The 16,340-nt window shown below is 31.9% G+C and overlaps 4 protein-coding genes across 4 annotated transcripts; 1 reads left to right on the top strand and 3 right to left on the bottom strand.

The window, feature by feature from the left end:
- Positions 1-308: 308 nt before the first annotated feature.
- Positions 309-2,825, top strand: GO595_007204 (SEL1-like repeat protein; the record flags this gene model as incomplete). The annotated part of the gene is made up of 1 exon (XM_067920643.1): positions 309-2,825. One exon carries the CDS (start codon positions 309-311, stop codon positions 2,823-2,825), a length of 2,517 nt encoding a protein of 838 aa, XP_067772723.1.
- Positions 2,826-2,898: 73 nt separating this feature from the next.
- On the bottom strand, positions 2,899-4,374 carry GO595_007203 (uncharacterized protein; the record flags this gene model as incomplete). Its single annotated transcript, XM_067920642.1, has 1 exon — positions 2,899-4,374. One exon carries the CDS (start codon positions 4,372-4,374, stop codon positions 2,899-2,901), a length of 1,476 nt encoding a protein of 491 aa, XP_067772722.1.
- A 5,266-nt stretch (positions 4,375-9,640) lies between these two features.
- Positions 9,641-12,151, bottom strand: GO595_007202 (kelch repeat protein; the record flags this gene model as incomplete). Its single annotated transcript, XM_067920641.1, has 1 exon — positions 9,641-12,151. The coding sequence occupies one exon, from the start codon at positions 12,149-12,151 to the stop codon at positions 9,641-9,643; it is 2,511 nt and encodes an 836-aa protein (XP_067772721.1).
- A 2,074-nt stretch (positions 12,152-14,225) lies between these two features.
- On the bottom strand, positions 14,226-15,734 carry GO595_007201 (uncharacterized protein; the record flags this gene model as incomplete). Its single annotated transcript, XM_067920640.1, has 1 exon — positions 14,226-15,734. One exon carries the CDS (start codon positions 15,732-15,734, stop codon positions 14,226-14,228), a length of 1,509 nt encoding a protein of 502 aa, XP_067772720.1.
- Between the last annotated feature and the right edge of the window lie 606 nt (positions 15,735-16,340).

The raw sequence follows: 16,340 nt of genomic DNA, 5'->3' as shown, positions 1-16,340 counted from the left end.
TGGATAAGAACTTGTTTTACATTGTGGCGAAAAGTTTTTTTGAGCTCCATTTGAACAAAAGAAGTTATTTCAATTCAAGTTTTTGAGTAAAAAGTGACAATATCGAAATGAATCGAAATGTGAATATAAATCAATTTTTTACACCCATATCTGAATATGAAATAGGCCAATGTATAGGATCTGGGACTTCTGCCCGGGTATATATTGCAAAAAAGAAAAGTACAAATGAAATTGTTGCATTGAAAATACTCAAGTCAAACTTTCTTGATGAAATCAATAAAAAACAATTTGTACGTGAAGTAGAAGCAATGGCTTACATTCAACACCCTGCAATAATTGGATTAAAAGGATATTCAGTACCAGCCGTTGATAGCATGGATACACCAACAATCGCTACAGAATACATGAAAAACGGAACACTTTTGGATATCCTTATGGCAGAACGAAATGGTCGTGCTCCAAGAGGTTGGGGTTCCACACAAAAGTCGATTGTAATGTTTGGTGTTGCTGCAGGGATGATGTGTATTCATCGATGCAATGGAATTCACCGTGACCTTAAGCCGGCCAATATTCTTTTAGACGAAAACTATGAGCCACGAATTGCAGATTTTGGATTATCAAAAATACAGAACTCAGAAGCTTTACAATCAATAGTTGGTGGCACACCACTATGGATGGCCCCCGAACTCTTTCTTGAAACTCAATACACAAACAAAGTCGACGTTTTTGCATATGGAATGATACTTTACCAAATGCTCACAGATCGCCTTCCATTTGACGGCAAACTTAATCCACTTCAAATAGGAAACGCAATCCTTAACAACGAACGACCTGAAATCTCAGGAAATGTTCCGCAATTTTTTTCGAATCTGATTTGCGAATGTTGGAGCCAGAACCCTGCAGATCGCCCGACATTCGATGACATTGTCTTCAAACTCGCCAACACCCACACAATCATCATTGGAACTAACATTCCACGATACAAACAATATCAATCTCGGATTCTTCAAACTATGCAACCACAGCCCTCAGCAGAGCTTCTATCCCAAGTAGAATCACAACAACAGTCATTCAACAACAATTTTCAACAAACAAATTATTCAAATAATAATTCATATCAACAACAGCAACAACAAAGTCAGACTCAGCAGCAGCCCCAAAAGCAACACCACAAGCCATCGTTGAAACAAATGGCAAAAAGAGGAGATATCAATGCAATGTACAAATATGGTGTCAAACTTATCAAAGCTGGAGACGATCGAAAAGCCGCGCGGTATATAGTGACTGCGGCTCGTAGCGGTCATTTGGACGCTTTAATGCTCTCTGCCAAATTCTATGAAGATGGAAAAGGAGTAACTGCGAATGAGACGCAGGCCGCTTATTACTATAAGAAAGCTGCGGATGCTGGGAATAAGGAAGCGCAATATAAGTGTGGCGACATTCTTGAGTTTGGAAAAGGTGTTAAGCAGAATATTGATAAGGCAATTTATTTCTATAAATTGGCTTCCGAACAGAACCACATTGAGGCAGCTCTGGCTCTTGGCAGAATTTATTCGAAGAATGGAAATTTGCAAGAAGCGCTTACATATTATGAAAAGGCAGCAAATCTTGGAAACCAAAACGCTGCGTTATTAGCTGGCAAAATAGCAGAGAAGGTTTGCCCTGAAAAAGCGTTGCAATACTATGAAACAGCCATGAAGCATGGAAGTGTTGAAGCTGCTTATGAATGTGGTTTAATGATAGAAAACGGAATCGGGCAACCGCAAAAAGACATTCAAAAAGCTCAACAATATTATTCAACCGCTGCGAAAGGGGGGTACCAAAAGGCGATAGACAGATTAAATAGTTTACGGCGTCAGAACAGTCAAGAAAACAATGAAAAAACATTAACTATTGAAGACCTTAAAAATCAAGCGGATGCAGGCGATGCAGAAGCTGCTTATAAGGTTGGTGTCTATTTAATGGACAAGCCAAATGCTTCACAAAACACACTTAGATATGCTGCAATATATCTTAACAAAGCAAATAATGCTGATGCACAATATAGATGCGGACTTTTACTCGAAAAAGGAATGGGCGTTAAACTCGATCTTCAAAAGGCTGCTTATTTTTATAAGTTAGCTGCTGATAATGGATCGATTGAAGCATTATATCATTTATCGGTTTTATTACATAATGGAAATGGGATTCCCAAAGATGAGCAACTTGCGCTCCAATATTTGAAGCTAGCTGCAGACAAAGGCCATCTTAACTCACAATTGTTTTTTGCTTATTACGCAGAGAACGGTATTGGAATGAACGTTAACCCGCGGTTAGCGGCTACGTACTACAAAATGGCGGCTGATCAGGGCTCCCCAGAGGCGTTGTGTTCACTTGGCGTGATGGCGCAAACGGGCCGCGGGATGCCCCAAAACCCCACGTTAGCCGCCGAATGTTATCAAAAAGCTGCATCGTTGGGTTACACCTTAGGTCAATATAACTATGCAATTATGTTACAGTCAGGGGAAGGAGTCCCCAAGAATTTGGTTGAAGCTGCAAAATACTATAAGTTGGCAGCGGACAAAGGTTATGCGGATGCACAATGTAATTATGCCATATTAATGTCAAGTAATAATACTGGTTTACAGAAGGATTTAAACGAGGCTAAGTACTACGCAAAGTTATCTGCCGAAGCAGGTAATGCTACAGGGCAATGTTTATATGCGCAATTATTGATAATCGTCGACAACAACAAAAGCGATGCGATCAAATACTTCAAAATGTCAGCCGCACAAGGGAATAAGCGAGCACAGCGTAAGCTCCGGGACATGGGAATCGAAAATTGATTTATGTAAATGTTATAATACTGTCGTTAAAATGTGTTTGAACAGATACAATTTATATTTACTATGAAATAATTCACTCGCCAACGTCCACAGAGAACATTGATCTTCTCTCGACGTTGCCCACAGCATTTGTCACTAATGCCTTAAAACGGCCAATCGATCCAAAGCAAAGCACAAAGATATATATCGATTTACCACTTTCACACGTCTGCTGAAGTTCTCCTTCCCATAAAACAGAGATATCTTCAACAAACTCAAGTGCACATTTGTTCACAGACTCATTCTCAAACTCAATCTTAAGCTCATATATGTGATTGCAGTGAAGGCTGTTGACTGTTTCCCCGTTTTCAAGCCATGTAACATTCGTTCGTGTTTGATGACTTTCGATGCGAAGGAAAAGTTCTTCATCTACATGCGTAGAACGGGTAACAAGCATCCCTACTCGTCGCGATGAGACTGCCCACTCGAAGAACCATTTCGATTCGAGTCGTTGCATGATCGATACACTTTTGGCAACTTTAATACGTTCTTTGGAGGAAAGACTTCTGCCTAATTTTTGTTCTTTTTGTCGGGTCATGGCTATGATGCGGCTCTTGTTGGCATCTATATCATTAGTTTGAAGATCTGATAATGAATATGTGGCAATCATTAGAAGAGGTTCATGAGGGCCAATAAGACCTTCAGTGACTTCTTCTGTGATGTTAGTCTTGTATTGGAATGAACAATGAGAAAGATTTCGAATTTCAAATCCAACGCGAATACTCATTGATGGATCAGAAAGATCAGCGACTGGTGGGTTAGCAAGGAAAATGCGTTCGATTGCAAGTCCATCTACGTTATCTAAATATTGCCTAATATTTTGAGAACATTTGTATTCACTTCCTTCACTCGAAGAAGTAATACGAACTCCCATATATTCGTCTCCTTTATCTGATGTGAACTTACATTTTATTTCAGTTTTTTCATTTGGCAATAAAGGTAAAGTTGGAGGAGTTGTAACGACAGCAGTTTCAGGCTGCTGAAATTCGACGGCTAAATCGGTTATTGGGGTACTCCCGGAGTTTGTTATCCAAAAAGTGAACTCGTAAACTTCGCCATCGTACAACGATAAGTTGGAAGAAATGGGGAGGTCTGTTTGAAGAATGAAGTGGGGCACCCTGTCGACCGATCTGAACACCATTTCACTTGGTATTTCAATTATTTGATTTGCGCCGAACAAATTCAATGAAATTGCATCAAATTTGAAATCAGAAACTTTTGTTGGTTGGAAATGACAATAAATTAATGTTTTCGAATTAGGAAGGAACAATCTTTTACATGGATGGCATATAACATTTTTATCATTTGAACATAATTGAATTGAATCAGCGTTAAGTGCAACAGAGAAAGGATTAAAAACTTGGAAACTTATTGAATTAGATTGCCCTACTGGAATAGTTATATCGCTTTCTCTTTTCTTTTTACCTGGTAAATACGAATATAAGAATACATTTTCTGACTTACCACCGGTATCCTTTATAATGGTGTACGGTAAAGTTTGGAACGTCATTTGACAAACCGTAATCGGGAGGTTAATTTTGATGCACTTTGATGTGGTGAGTTCATCGAAAAGAATTTTTTGGTTTTTACGCGTTAATGAAGGCCCAATGTAACTTAAAATCTTCGAGATAGCGCTAGATAATATTGTCATGGGTACCTTTTGTTTCTGACTTAACAGATTAGTTAACATTGGAATACAAAGATCTCTTAACTGAACTATACATGAAGAAGTCGCTTCTGATAATATCGTAACTAATGAGAATGTGATTAGTTGTACATTTATATCCGGTGGAAAGAATTTGGAAAATTGTGACGCTATTAATGCCGCTTTTTTTGTCATTTCGATCTTAGTTATACATTTTATTAATGAAAATGCATATAAATAAATATATTCATCTTTCGAATTGTCGATTATGTATTGCGTTGTTGGTTGAATTACATCTTTAAATCCATTTATGATGAGTTGCATTCCACAATTTACAACTTTTTCATGGATTTCTGCCTTATGATAATAATTCATGGCAATGATTAAACATTTATTAACCTTCCGCAATGAACTAAAGTCCGATAAAGAAGGAGGAATAATCTTAAAGGCGGATGGCAAAGAGACATTTAAAGGGATCTTACACTTTTTGCATAAACCTTTGTTATTTCTTTCAATGAGTGAAGCAAGTTCATAAAAAGTGCCCAAATAAACGGGCGAATCGGCGGTTTGCTCAATTCCTTTCTTGATAAATCTCATAGATTCTTTAGGATTACATGATATACCAGTAAGCTCTGCTTTGCATTTTATAATTAGGTTGGGATCTTTAGAGTCTGATGTTTTGGATTTGATGTTGTTGACAAAAGAAGTTGAGATTATTCGAGAAAGAAATTCTTGGATATATGGAACGGCTATTGATGTGGTAAATGTTTCAAAACAGAGACATTGAATATCAGAATGATCATTGACAAGAGTATCAGAAGAATGATAAATAACAAAATTTATCGTAGAAATGTTTTGCCAAAGTTTTAAAAATTGGTTCTGTATTTCAGTAATATTTTTTCGGATTTTGTAGTCAATAAAAACAAGAGTTGTAAATGATTGTAGAAACATATGACATTTTTCATTTTTGAAAATTTTTTGAAGCATAGTATATTCATTGATGGAACTACATAATATTGGATGTACTCGAAGTACTTGTGGAGGCTTTAAACTATTTGCTGTGTACAAATCTGAAATGTTTTTAATGCTTTTACATTCAAGTTCAAAATGACTTTGACATAATTTTTTCATTGTGTTAGCACAATCATCGCTTACCTCGCCAGCAGATACAACAAGAAGTGGGATTGAAAACTGCACATTTTCCATTTTGTTTTCTTTCTGTCACTTTTTGATTATGTTTCACATCACTTTTTCGATCCTGCACAAAACTCCAAAAAATCCTTTAAAGCGAACTTGCTTTTGTATCTTAATAAAAAATACTGATACAAACTATTTTTATTGATTTGATTTAATTCATCTTATTTTATGATTTTCATTCAAAATTCATGTTTTTTATAATAAACGATGAAAATTTTTTTTGGATGTTGTTTATGATATGTAAGAAGATTCAAATATATTTTATTTAGCGATGTTTTGTATTCATTTTCTTTTGAGTTTTCCAAAGATACAAATACCTATTATTAATGGATTAATTCTAACAATGGGTTGTGTTTCATTGGGATTATCGTTATCATTCACATCTCCAAATATTGAAGAAATAAAAAATAAATACGATTTTTCATCAGACGAAGTTACATTATTCATAGTTGTTTGTTTTATATCAGCTATATTTAGCTCATTGTTTGTTAATATTATTATCAATATTTTAGGAAAAAACAATGCAATAATAATTGCTTCATTTATTGCATTTTCATCATTTATAGGAATTGCATTTTCACCTTCAAAATATTTACTATATATTATGAGAGCAATTAATGGAATTTCATTAGGTTTCTTTTCAGCAATTATTCCTTCTTTTTTATCTGAAGTTGCACCTAAAGATAAAAAAGGATTTTTTGGATATATGAATCAGATAGGATGTTGCATTGGTTTTGTACTTACAACTTTTTTAGGATTTTTCTTTAATTATAAAGAAAGTTCTGTTTTATGTTCTATTCCTTCAATAATTTTATTTTTTGGTGCATTTTTTATTCCTGTAAAAATCAAACCAATGCATAAAATATCAAAATTCAAAGACATAATTGAATGTAAAAAGGAAATGATAATAGTTTTTTTCTTAATGTTTTTTCTTCAGTTTTCTGGAATCAATCCAATTATGTCCAAATTAGAAACATTAATTATTGAATCCAGAATTAAAACAAATGCAAAAATCATTGCTTTATTAGCTAATATCGTGCAAGTAATATCAACAATACTTTCATCATTTTTTATTGATAAACTTGGATATAAAATATGTTGGATGACATCAACATTAGGACAATCAATTTCATTTGTCTTAATATTTATCCAACAAAAATTTTCATTATCAGGAATATTATTTATTTTTGGAATATTTTTGGAACAATTTACATATGGAATAGGTACAGGTCCAATTCCATTTGCTTATGCTGGGGAAATCTTTGATGATTATATTAGGGATATGGCTATATGCATTTCTATTTCCTTATCTTGGACGTTAACTTCTTTAGTATGTATGTTATGGCCAATCTTAGAAAAATTAATGAATGAATTTATTTATATTTTCTTTGCATTAATTTCAATTTTTTCTATACTGTTTGGGTATTTTGTAATAAAGAAAAAAGTTTAAACACAAAATAAATATGAAACACTTTTTAGCATCACACTATAATTGGTGTTTTTACAAAATCATAATCAAAACATACTTTTAATGAAAAACCTTACAATACTTTATTTAATATATATATATTATGAAGGTTGTTGATTTTTCTTACAAAGCTTTTTTAGTATTTCTTTGTTATTTTACCAAGATGCATAGTTAAGTAACACTGTGTTATAGTAAGAATAATAATTTGAATGGTTAGCAAAAAAAAACTTGAAATAAAAATTCAATAAATTTAAATTTTAAACAAAATAAAATATTTTCAGCATTGACATCAATTTCTTCTTACTCAAGAAATAATTTAGCTATTTTAGTACACGAATATAATTGTCAGATATTAAATACATCAAAACAAATAATTTAAAAATTATAATATTATTATTTAAAAAACAAAAGTTATTTAGATTGCATACAACATAAAGCTTCATCAGCCTTACATTTCAAACGAAATTCCCTTGTTTTCCCAAATGATAAAATATGGTGAAATGGAATGGAGTTTATTACCACATTATTATACGTTGAACACCACTTAGCATATTGTAATAAAGTATTAATATAAGTTGCGAATAAATTATCAGTGATATTTTCATTTTTTAGGAGTAATATATGTTTTGTTAATTCTATAAATTGTATTATTTGTTTCCTTTCCTTTTTATATTCTCTTTTGGAACTTCCAAATAAAGTTGCATAGAAATTCTTTGCATAAGCTTTATAACACATTAATAAAGAAATATAAAATTGATTTGCATAATCAATATCTTGCTGAAGATATGTTTTTATTTTATAAATATTGAGAAGATTTTTTAATTTCTTACGAAGACTGTGTAATACCTTGAATGCATTTTGATTGCTTGAAAAAATTTCGAACATAACTGAAATTAACGATAAGATTTCAACGTTGAAGTGAAGTTCACTCTTATTTGGGGTGCCCGAAATTAGGTCGAACAAAAAATAAAAAATGTCTTCAAAAACAACATTTTCTCTTTTAACTCGGCAAACATGAAGTATATTGTATAAACACATAATGATTTTATATTTGAGTCGGGCAATTCAAATGACGGTAAAAGTATTCGAAGAATTAATCCAATTTTTTGTTCACTATTATTGGAAAAAAGTTCATCACCTAAAAAAGCAATTCCCGATGGCTTTAATGGAATAAAATAACTTCATGTGTGATTGTAATATCATTTAGCGGAGAAAAAAGAAGAAGAAGAATTGAGCTAAAAATCTTGCGACACAATGGAAGTAATTCCAAAGGAACATCGGGTTTCTTTCCATAAGGAATTTTTGGAAAATTTGCTTTAAGAATTTTTATAAAAATTATTAAATATGAAAGAGTAACATTTGGTTTGTTGGCGTTAAGGATATTATCGGAGATGGTTTGAATTGATTTTAAACAAGTCTCTTTTCTAACAGCAAATATTTGTGCATATGCCTTGCATGAATTTTTTTGAAGATTTAAATTAGTGCTTTGAGTTTCCTGCGTAATAATTTCTTTGATGTCATTAACAAGATTAGTTTCGATTTCAAATTTATGATCTTCATTTAAAATCCTAGAGATAGTAACTACCGAACAACATTTTGTGTTGATTGAAAAGCTATCATTTTTTACCATGAAAGATAATGCTTTAAGACAATCAATCGGTTTCTTATTAATCATTTGAGTTATTTCTTTGTCTACTTGATTTTTTATCTCTGGGTCATCGCTGTTAGCATTAGCAAAAAGTGTTTCGAAGTTTTTAATTTTTTCTTCAATTCGAATAAAAATTTCTTCTTCTCTCTCCTTCCAATTGTATTTTTTCTATGAGCTGCGTCAAAAAGTTACCAAATGTCTTGGATAATTCTGCTCTAAACTTCAATAATTTTTCTTTAAGCAATGAAAATGGTTTAAAGAGAGTGTGATTAAATCGGTATGCTTTCCCAAAAATGCAAAAATTATTAGCATAAGGCCAACGAATCGTTGTTTTTGAATTTGAGTATTTCTTTTAATATAAAAATCAATGATAGGAATTAATTAACGTCTTTTTTATTATATTTGTAAACTGTGCAATGAAAACATTTTACAGAAACACTTCAAGGAATCATCACCCTCAATAACATAATTCATTTTATACGCATTTTGATTATATTTGTAAACTGTGCAATGAAAACATTTTACAGAAACACTTCAAGGAATCATCACCCTCAATAACATAATTCATTTTATACGCATTTTGATTATATTTGTAAATTGTGCTATGAAAACTTTTTACAGAAACACTTCAAGGAATCACCGCCCTCTATAACATAATTCATTTTATACGCATTATGATTATATTTGTAAATTGTGCAATGAAAACTTTTTACAGAATCACCGCCTCATAAATCGCCACATCTGCTTTTGATGACACACAATAATTTGTTTTCAAAAGTCACATACAAAACGTACTTTATTTCACACATATAAACATCTTATTTCCGATTTGAGCTTTCGAAAATTTCCTCCGCAATTCTCTGCATCTTTGACACCAAAACCTTTTTTTCGTCGTCTGCCTTCTTCCTAAAGGACGATCTTAAGCATTGTATAATATCTTTTAGTTCATCCAATTTATCACTTTTACTTTTTATATCTTTTATTAACTCTTTTATATTATTTCTTATTACATCATTTTCATTTCTAATTTTTTCGTAATTATTTTCCAGTTCTTTTGGATCCGCATTATATTCATTAAACGCTTTAAATATTTCGTAATCAAGTTCGATCTCATTGTACATATCTTTCCACTCTTTGTTCTTCTTCTTCATTATTTCGATATCTTTTTGGATTTGGTTTATAAGTTTCACGTCGTTACATATCTTTTTGTTAAAGTTAAACAGTTTGTTTTGATGATGTTCGATTTTCTCTTTCAAATGTTTTATTTCTTTTTCATTACGTTCATATTGTAATTGTTGATTTATGTAATAAAAATGTGAAAATAAATTTTTGTGTCTTTCGTCTTTCTCAAAGTCATTTAATACAGTTTCAAGATCTTCGATAAATAGTGTGGAGAGTGGCTTCGGTGGGCGCTGGATTTGATGTTTCAGTAATTCTTTGGCAAACTTTTTGGATAATTGCAAATCGTCATTTTGACATCGACTTTCCCATTGATTGGTTATATTGATAATGCTTCTTTTTTGGTTGATTTGGGCGTTAATGTCGTCAAATGTGTATTCTACGTTGGTATTATTCCGTGATGAGAGTTTCGATTTGATTTGTTTTAATGTATAATTGGCCTCTTCAAAGAGGATCTTTTGTGCGTTACCAAGGTCAATACCGCCATCAAATACAGAAATGATCTCTTTGGACATAGAATTGGGTAATTTGCCTTTCTTTAATCGATCAAGAATTGATCGGATCTTTTGGATCTCTTCTTGCTCATAGCGAATCCGTGATGAGTAAAAGCGAACCTTTTTAAGTGACTTATGATTTTCTTTCTTGTATTGAATGAATTTAGATGCAAGAGCATTACTTCGATGTATTTCAGGTTGAACTTCATATGTGGGACTAAATGAAATTAGCCCAACTTTGGATGGAAATACTTCTTTAGTGGTATCATAAGCTCCTGATAAAAACCAGCTTTCTCCATCAAACCGCCAAATGTCATTCAATTTGTTGCCGTTGATGTCATAACCGCCGGCGATGTAAAGGTTTTCATTAAGAACATAAGAGAAATGGGAATGACGCGCAGATGGAGTTTCTCCTGAATATAGCTGCCAAACAGGATTAAGAGGTCCATTGATTGATGTATCAAGAATCCAAAAATCATCAAGTAATGATGAAGATTCTGAAATTCCACCAAATAAGTACATTTTACCACCAAACATAGTAAAGGTGTGTTTTGTCCTTGGAAGTGGATTCGGTCCTTTTGGAATAAACTCCCGGTATGAACAAAATCCTTTTGAATAGAATACAATAAGTAATCCCTTCATATAACTGTTAAATTTTAATCCTCCAAATGTATACAAATATGAAATATTGTTTCGAGTTAAACAATCTGTTGCATGTCCTTTAAGAACTGGAAAATTTGTTCCTAATAATTGAGCATTTTCCCATTTTGGTATTGGACTATGTGAAAAAACCCATAAATCAATGCCGTTTGTTGCCCCACTACCTCCAAGGATTCCAATTTTAGTATCTGATAAACAAAATATTGAATAATCTTTTCGCGAAGGAGGAGAAACATCAAAGTCAAATGTTTGATATTTCTTATGTCGATCATGCGCAAAAAATGTTAGTAGAAAATTTCCATAGTCAAAAAGAAAAATCGAAGTTTTGCCACAACAAATAAATGAGGAAAATTCACTGAGTGTGTTTGGAAATTCTTTTGGAACAAATTCAGTTTTTGTTTCTGTTTCTTCTTCTTCTTCGATGTTATTTATTGGAAAACTTGCGTTAGACGAGTTTTCATCGAAATTAAATGTACTTTTTGCGTTTGTATTTTGCGAAATTTTAAAAATTGGAATTGAACTTGGCTCTTTGGATGATAAACCATCATAAAAAGAGAATGGATCATCATTATCAACCGTGTTAATATCTGTTGGTATCATTAATATGCCAGAAAGAAGATGTTGGGTGCCTGATAGAAGTGAATCTTGATTAGCATTTTCTTCTAGAGGTTCGGAATTATCATTTACTTCTTCCTGTGTATCGTTGTTTTGTGTGTTTTCATCTTGTGATTGTAAATCTGAAACGATATCAATTGGTATTGTTGGGGCTATAATAACGGGCAAGATTTCAGGTAGCTCTTCTGTTTTTGGTGCTTCTTCGACGTGCTTTTTTTCTTGTTGCATTTTATTGATTTGATCAAGTATATCATCCGATGAATCATCTTTTTCGATTTTTTCACTCTCACTATCTGAATAACTCCCTGACTCATCTGATGGAAGTGTATCACTTATTTCTTGAAGAAAATCTATTGCTTGCCCGAGTGGGGTTTTTGCCATCGGGGTTATTTTGATTAACGGTCGCTGTAGATCACAAAAGAAAAAATGCAAAAAAATTCTCATTATTTTAGATTTGTGCATAAAAAAAAATATTTTTTCATAACACCTGAATTATAAATGATGATGTGACTTGAAATCATGTTTTTGTTATTGATCATTTGAAATGATCAAACTAATTTTGATAAATTGGCAAGAATAAAATTAATTCAGATTCATTTTGTATGGGCACAAGATGTTTCTATGTATCTTCTGGTATATAACATTCTCATTTATGAAATTTCTGAAAATTGATACTGAAATTATTATGAACCACTTCATTAAATTCATACTTTCATCGGGTAAGGTAATGTTAAAGTGCTTACAGTATATATTAATGAATGAAGTTATTTTTGTATAAATCCAAAATAACGATTATTTAATCAATAGTCAAATTTTATTGAATGGTCATAAAAAAATGTCCAAACAATTTTGAGGACAACAGCAGATTTTTTTGAATGAGTTTTTGTTTTTAACCGTAATCTAACTTTTTTTATGAAGAAAATCTCTTTCTAAAATAGTTTAACCTTTATTTTATCTTTATTGAATCCTATTTTCTCTTTATAATTAGAAAAAACATAGTGGATCAAAACTAGAAAAGGAATTATCAAAAGATTGATATTCAAATAATTGTTGATTTTGATTAAAAAGATCCATTTCTTGATTAGGAACCATATGATTCTGAACCGAATTTTGTGAAATATTTGTACTTGAATTTGAGTTAAAATTAATTGTCTGAATTTGTGATTGATTTTGAATATTTTTCGATTGATAGTTTTGTTGAGGATTATGCCTTTTTTTCTTTATATGTAAGTCACTGAACATTGCAAATCGTTGCATCCATCTTGTTTTAACTTGGATATCAGTTCTTCCATCAAAAAATTTTGCTATTTTTGTCCATTTTGGACCTAATTCGGTCATCTTCTGATATAACAATTCATCTTCCTCATTTGTCCATGGTGCTTTTGGTCTTGAACCTGATAGATAATGTTTCCATCTTTCTCTACATTGCCTTTGATTTCGATTTTTCATATTCTTAGAAACTATATCCCATGATGAATCTCCATGAAGTGCTACCAGTTCCCTCAGTTTTTGGTCTTCCTCAGGAAGAAATTTTTCACGCTTTCTTTTTGTCCCTGTTGACATTTATAAAATGATTTCCAAAATTTTATACCTGAAGAACTTGAATCTTTCAATTCAAAAAGCCCATACCACCAACTTTTTGATAACATTCATATCACATTTCTCAGTGTTGCAATCGCTTCTATTTTGTTGCCTCCTTTTTAAGAAATTCATGTTTTTGAGGACATGTATGTGTTCAATTGAACAATTTCTCTGAATGCAATGTAATATGCCCTAAGGAAATAATAAATTCTTTTTATTTTTAAGAGTTTGTTGTTTATGGCAAAATGTTACAAAGTTTCAATTACTATTTAACTTTATTTAATCATTTTTTATTATAAAGATTATATCCTAAACAATATCAAATAGCTAACAAGCATCCATACTAAATAGATATTTATGTATATATGTGTATAATATCATCTCAAGGACATTCAGTCTATTTATTTATTTAGTTAGACAAGTTATCTTTCATGATATTGATATAAAAGATCTGAAAATTCTTAATTCCATTGCAACATGTGATTAATATTCATCATCATAATAGTCCAGTTTCTAATTAATATATGAAATCATAAAAATGAAAAGTATTTTTGATTTATGCAATCAAATATTCGGGTTTTTTGGATTTGGTTTTTCATATAATAAAAGAAAAAGAAGATGTAAATTATTATCGTAAAACTATATAAAAATTTTTTTCGAAATTAAAAATACTCTTAAAGCTACAAAACTTTTAGATGATTAAATATATTTTTTTTTAGCAAAAAAGTCAATTTAATAAATGTCTTTTGTACATATCAAATAAAGAAATATATTTAAAGTTTCATTCAAATTTTTATACTAAACTCATTAAAACGATTTCTTAAATTTATTTATTTATTTATTACGCAAAAAATGGTTTTAATTAAAAATACTACTAATCCTTCAGCGATTCAGGTAAACTATTCCATTCCTCCTCACTCAAAATGTTTTGCAGAAGCATTTTCTGTTGCCCGTACACTTGTGTAACAGTTGAATCTTTCGATTTATAAAAGAAGTCATAATAAAAGTATTTATAGAATGCGAAAGTTGTCAACAATTCTCTCGGGCAATAGCAAAGAAAGAAAGCGCCAACAATTGGCTCTTTTTGGTCGCCGCCGAACACTTCATTTGGAAATGCGTTCTTACAGTCAATAAACATATTATTTATTGCATATACTAATCGATCGCCAAATCCATACGCGTCACATCTTTGGAATGCATCGTCAATATAAAAATACGCGTTGTCATCATTCAAATAACTCTTAAGGAAATCGCGATGTTTGGCTTTCATTGAGCCTAATTGTTGTTCAATATAATAATCACTCGTTTTAGAGGAAATGGTTTCAAAGATTTTCTCATCAAGTCTCGTGAATTCTGGAAGTAAAGATTTAAATCGATCGTATGTAAAGTCGCGTGTAATATAGATGTGACATGCAATTTCATAATATTTTATCCCGTCAATTCTGACGGGTTTGTCTGGAATAAGTTTTTTGTTGACGTCAGTTTTGTTAACTTCGGATTGACGTGGTACAAATTTGTTATTCTCATATACATATTTGGTGAGTGATTCATATTCGGATTTAAGTGCTTTAGGGGATTCGATAGCTTGCTCAAGTGTAATTTGTTGTCTGTTGTCATAATATTTGTTGATAGTTTTGGTATAAAGTGTTATGTATGTGGTAAAATAAAGTCGTTCAACAACAGAATCAACTTGAATGTCTAATTTATCAAGCTGAGCCTTCATGGGTGAAAACGCACTAAGTTTGATGAGTTCGGTTTTATCATCTTCTGCCATTTTGTCGAATACATCTTCAACCCATAACTCTGAGCGTGAATGGATGGAATTGTAAATACGTTGGGCAGATGCAACCCTTGCTTTCTTGCTTTCAATTGGTCCTTTGTCGGCTAATAATTTGAGATATCTCAGAAGATCAACATTGTTTGTGGAAAGTGGAACAAAATCAATTTGTGATAAGAAGCCTTTGATTTCTTGGACAAGGTTTTGAGTAGAAGATGACCTTCGTAATGAATCTCTTAGAGGCGGAAGTTTTTTCTCCCAATAAACGGTTTGGAAACTTATTTCGCCTTTGTAATTAAACGGGCTCCTATAATTCAAAAGTGCCATTTTGTCATAATTTGACAATACGGTCGGCTGGAAAAGTGACGGAACTTCGTCTCTATCGGCCCCACTGATGAAGTCGATATACGAATCTTCAATGTCACAAAAACATTGGCAAAGCTCACCAATAAAGTCGTTATTAAATAAGGTATTAAGGAATCGATAAAAAGTAGGATTGGGAATTTGATAAGGTTCAACAAAACCAAGGACTTGAAGAAATGAAGCCCGACAACCAGATGGAAGAAGCGCATAATCAATTAATGACTCACGAAGACACCCACTCATGTCACCACTGTGCATCGCTTCGCCTAAAAGAACGTCTTTAATGTATAAAGGAAAAATATCGGCTCTACTTTTACAAAGATTTAAAATTGATGCTCGAAATTCAGTAATATCACCTTCGAATTTACCGGAAGATAAAACTGGAGAAAGAAATGGACAAAACGTGCTGTATATGTATAAAACAAATAGGGGCGAAAAGAATGCTGCTCGATAATAGAGAAATCTGATTTTTTGATTTTCTATACTAAGAAAATAATTACAAAACCCTCTGTTGCCAAAGTTGGTCCAGAAATAGTTCACATATGATGGCAAAATGGAGAAAGTAAAAATATCTATACACTTTAATTGAACTGCTCCAAGAATATTGCAAATATTATCAACAGTAACTAAATCATGAGCTCTATCTTTGAATACATCTTCAACTGTGGCATTGGGGCTATTTTCTGCATTGAATAAAGATTCAATCGCATTTTCTGGTAATTCCGAGCTCTTGATAATAGCGCAATTAAGAAAATAAAGTAGGGTAAAGTATTTCTTTTGTGTTAAAATTTTGGAAATATTCTCTTCTTGAAGTTTTTTAAATTGGTCTTCACGAAACTTAGATTCAAA

Source organism: Histomonas meleagridis, assembly GCF_020186115.1.
Source record: "Histomonas meleagridis strain 2922-C6/04-10x chromosome Unknown contig_51, whole genome shotgun sequence".
NCBI lineage: Eukaryota > Parabasalia > Tritrichomonadida > Dientamoebidae > Histomonas > Histomonas meleagridis.
This window is presented reverse-complemented; position numbering and strand designations above follow the sequence as displayed.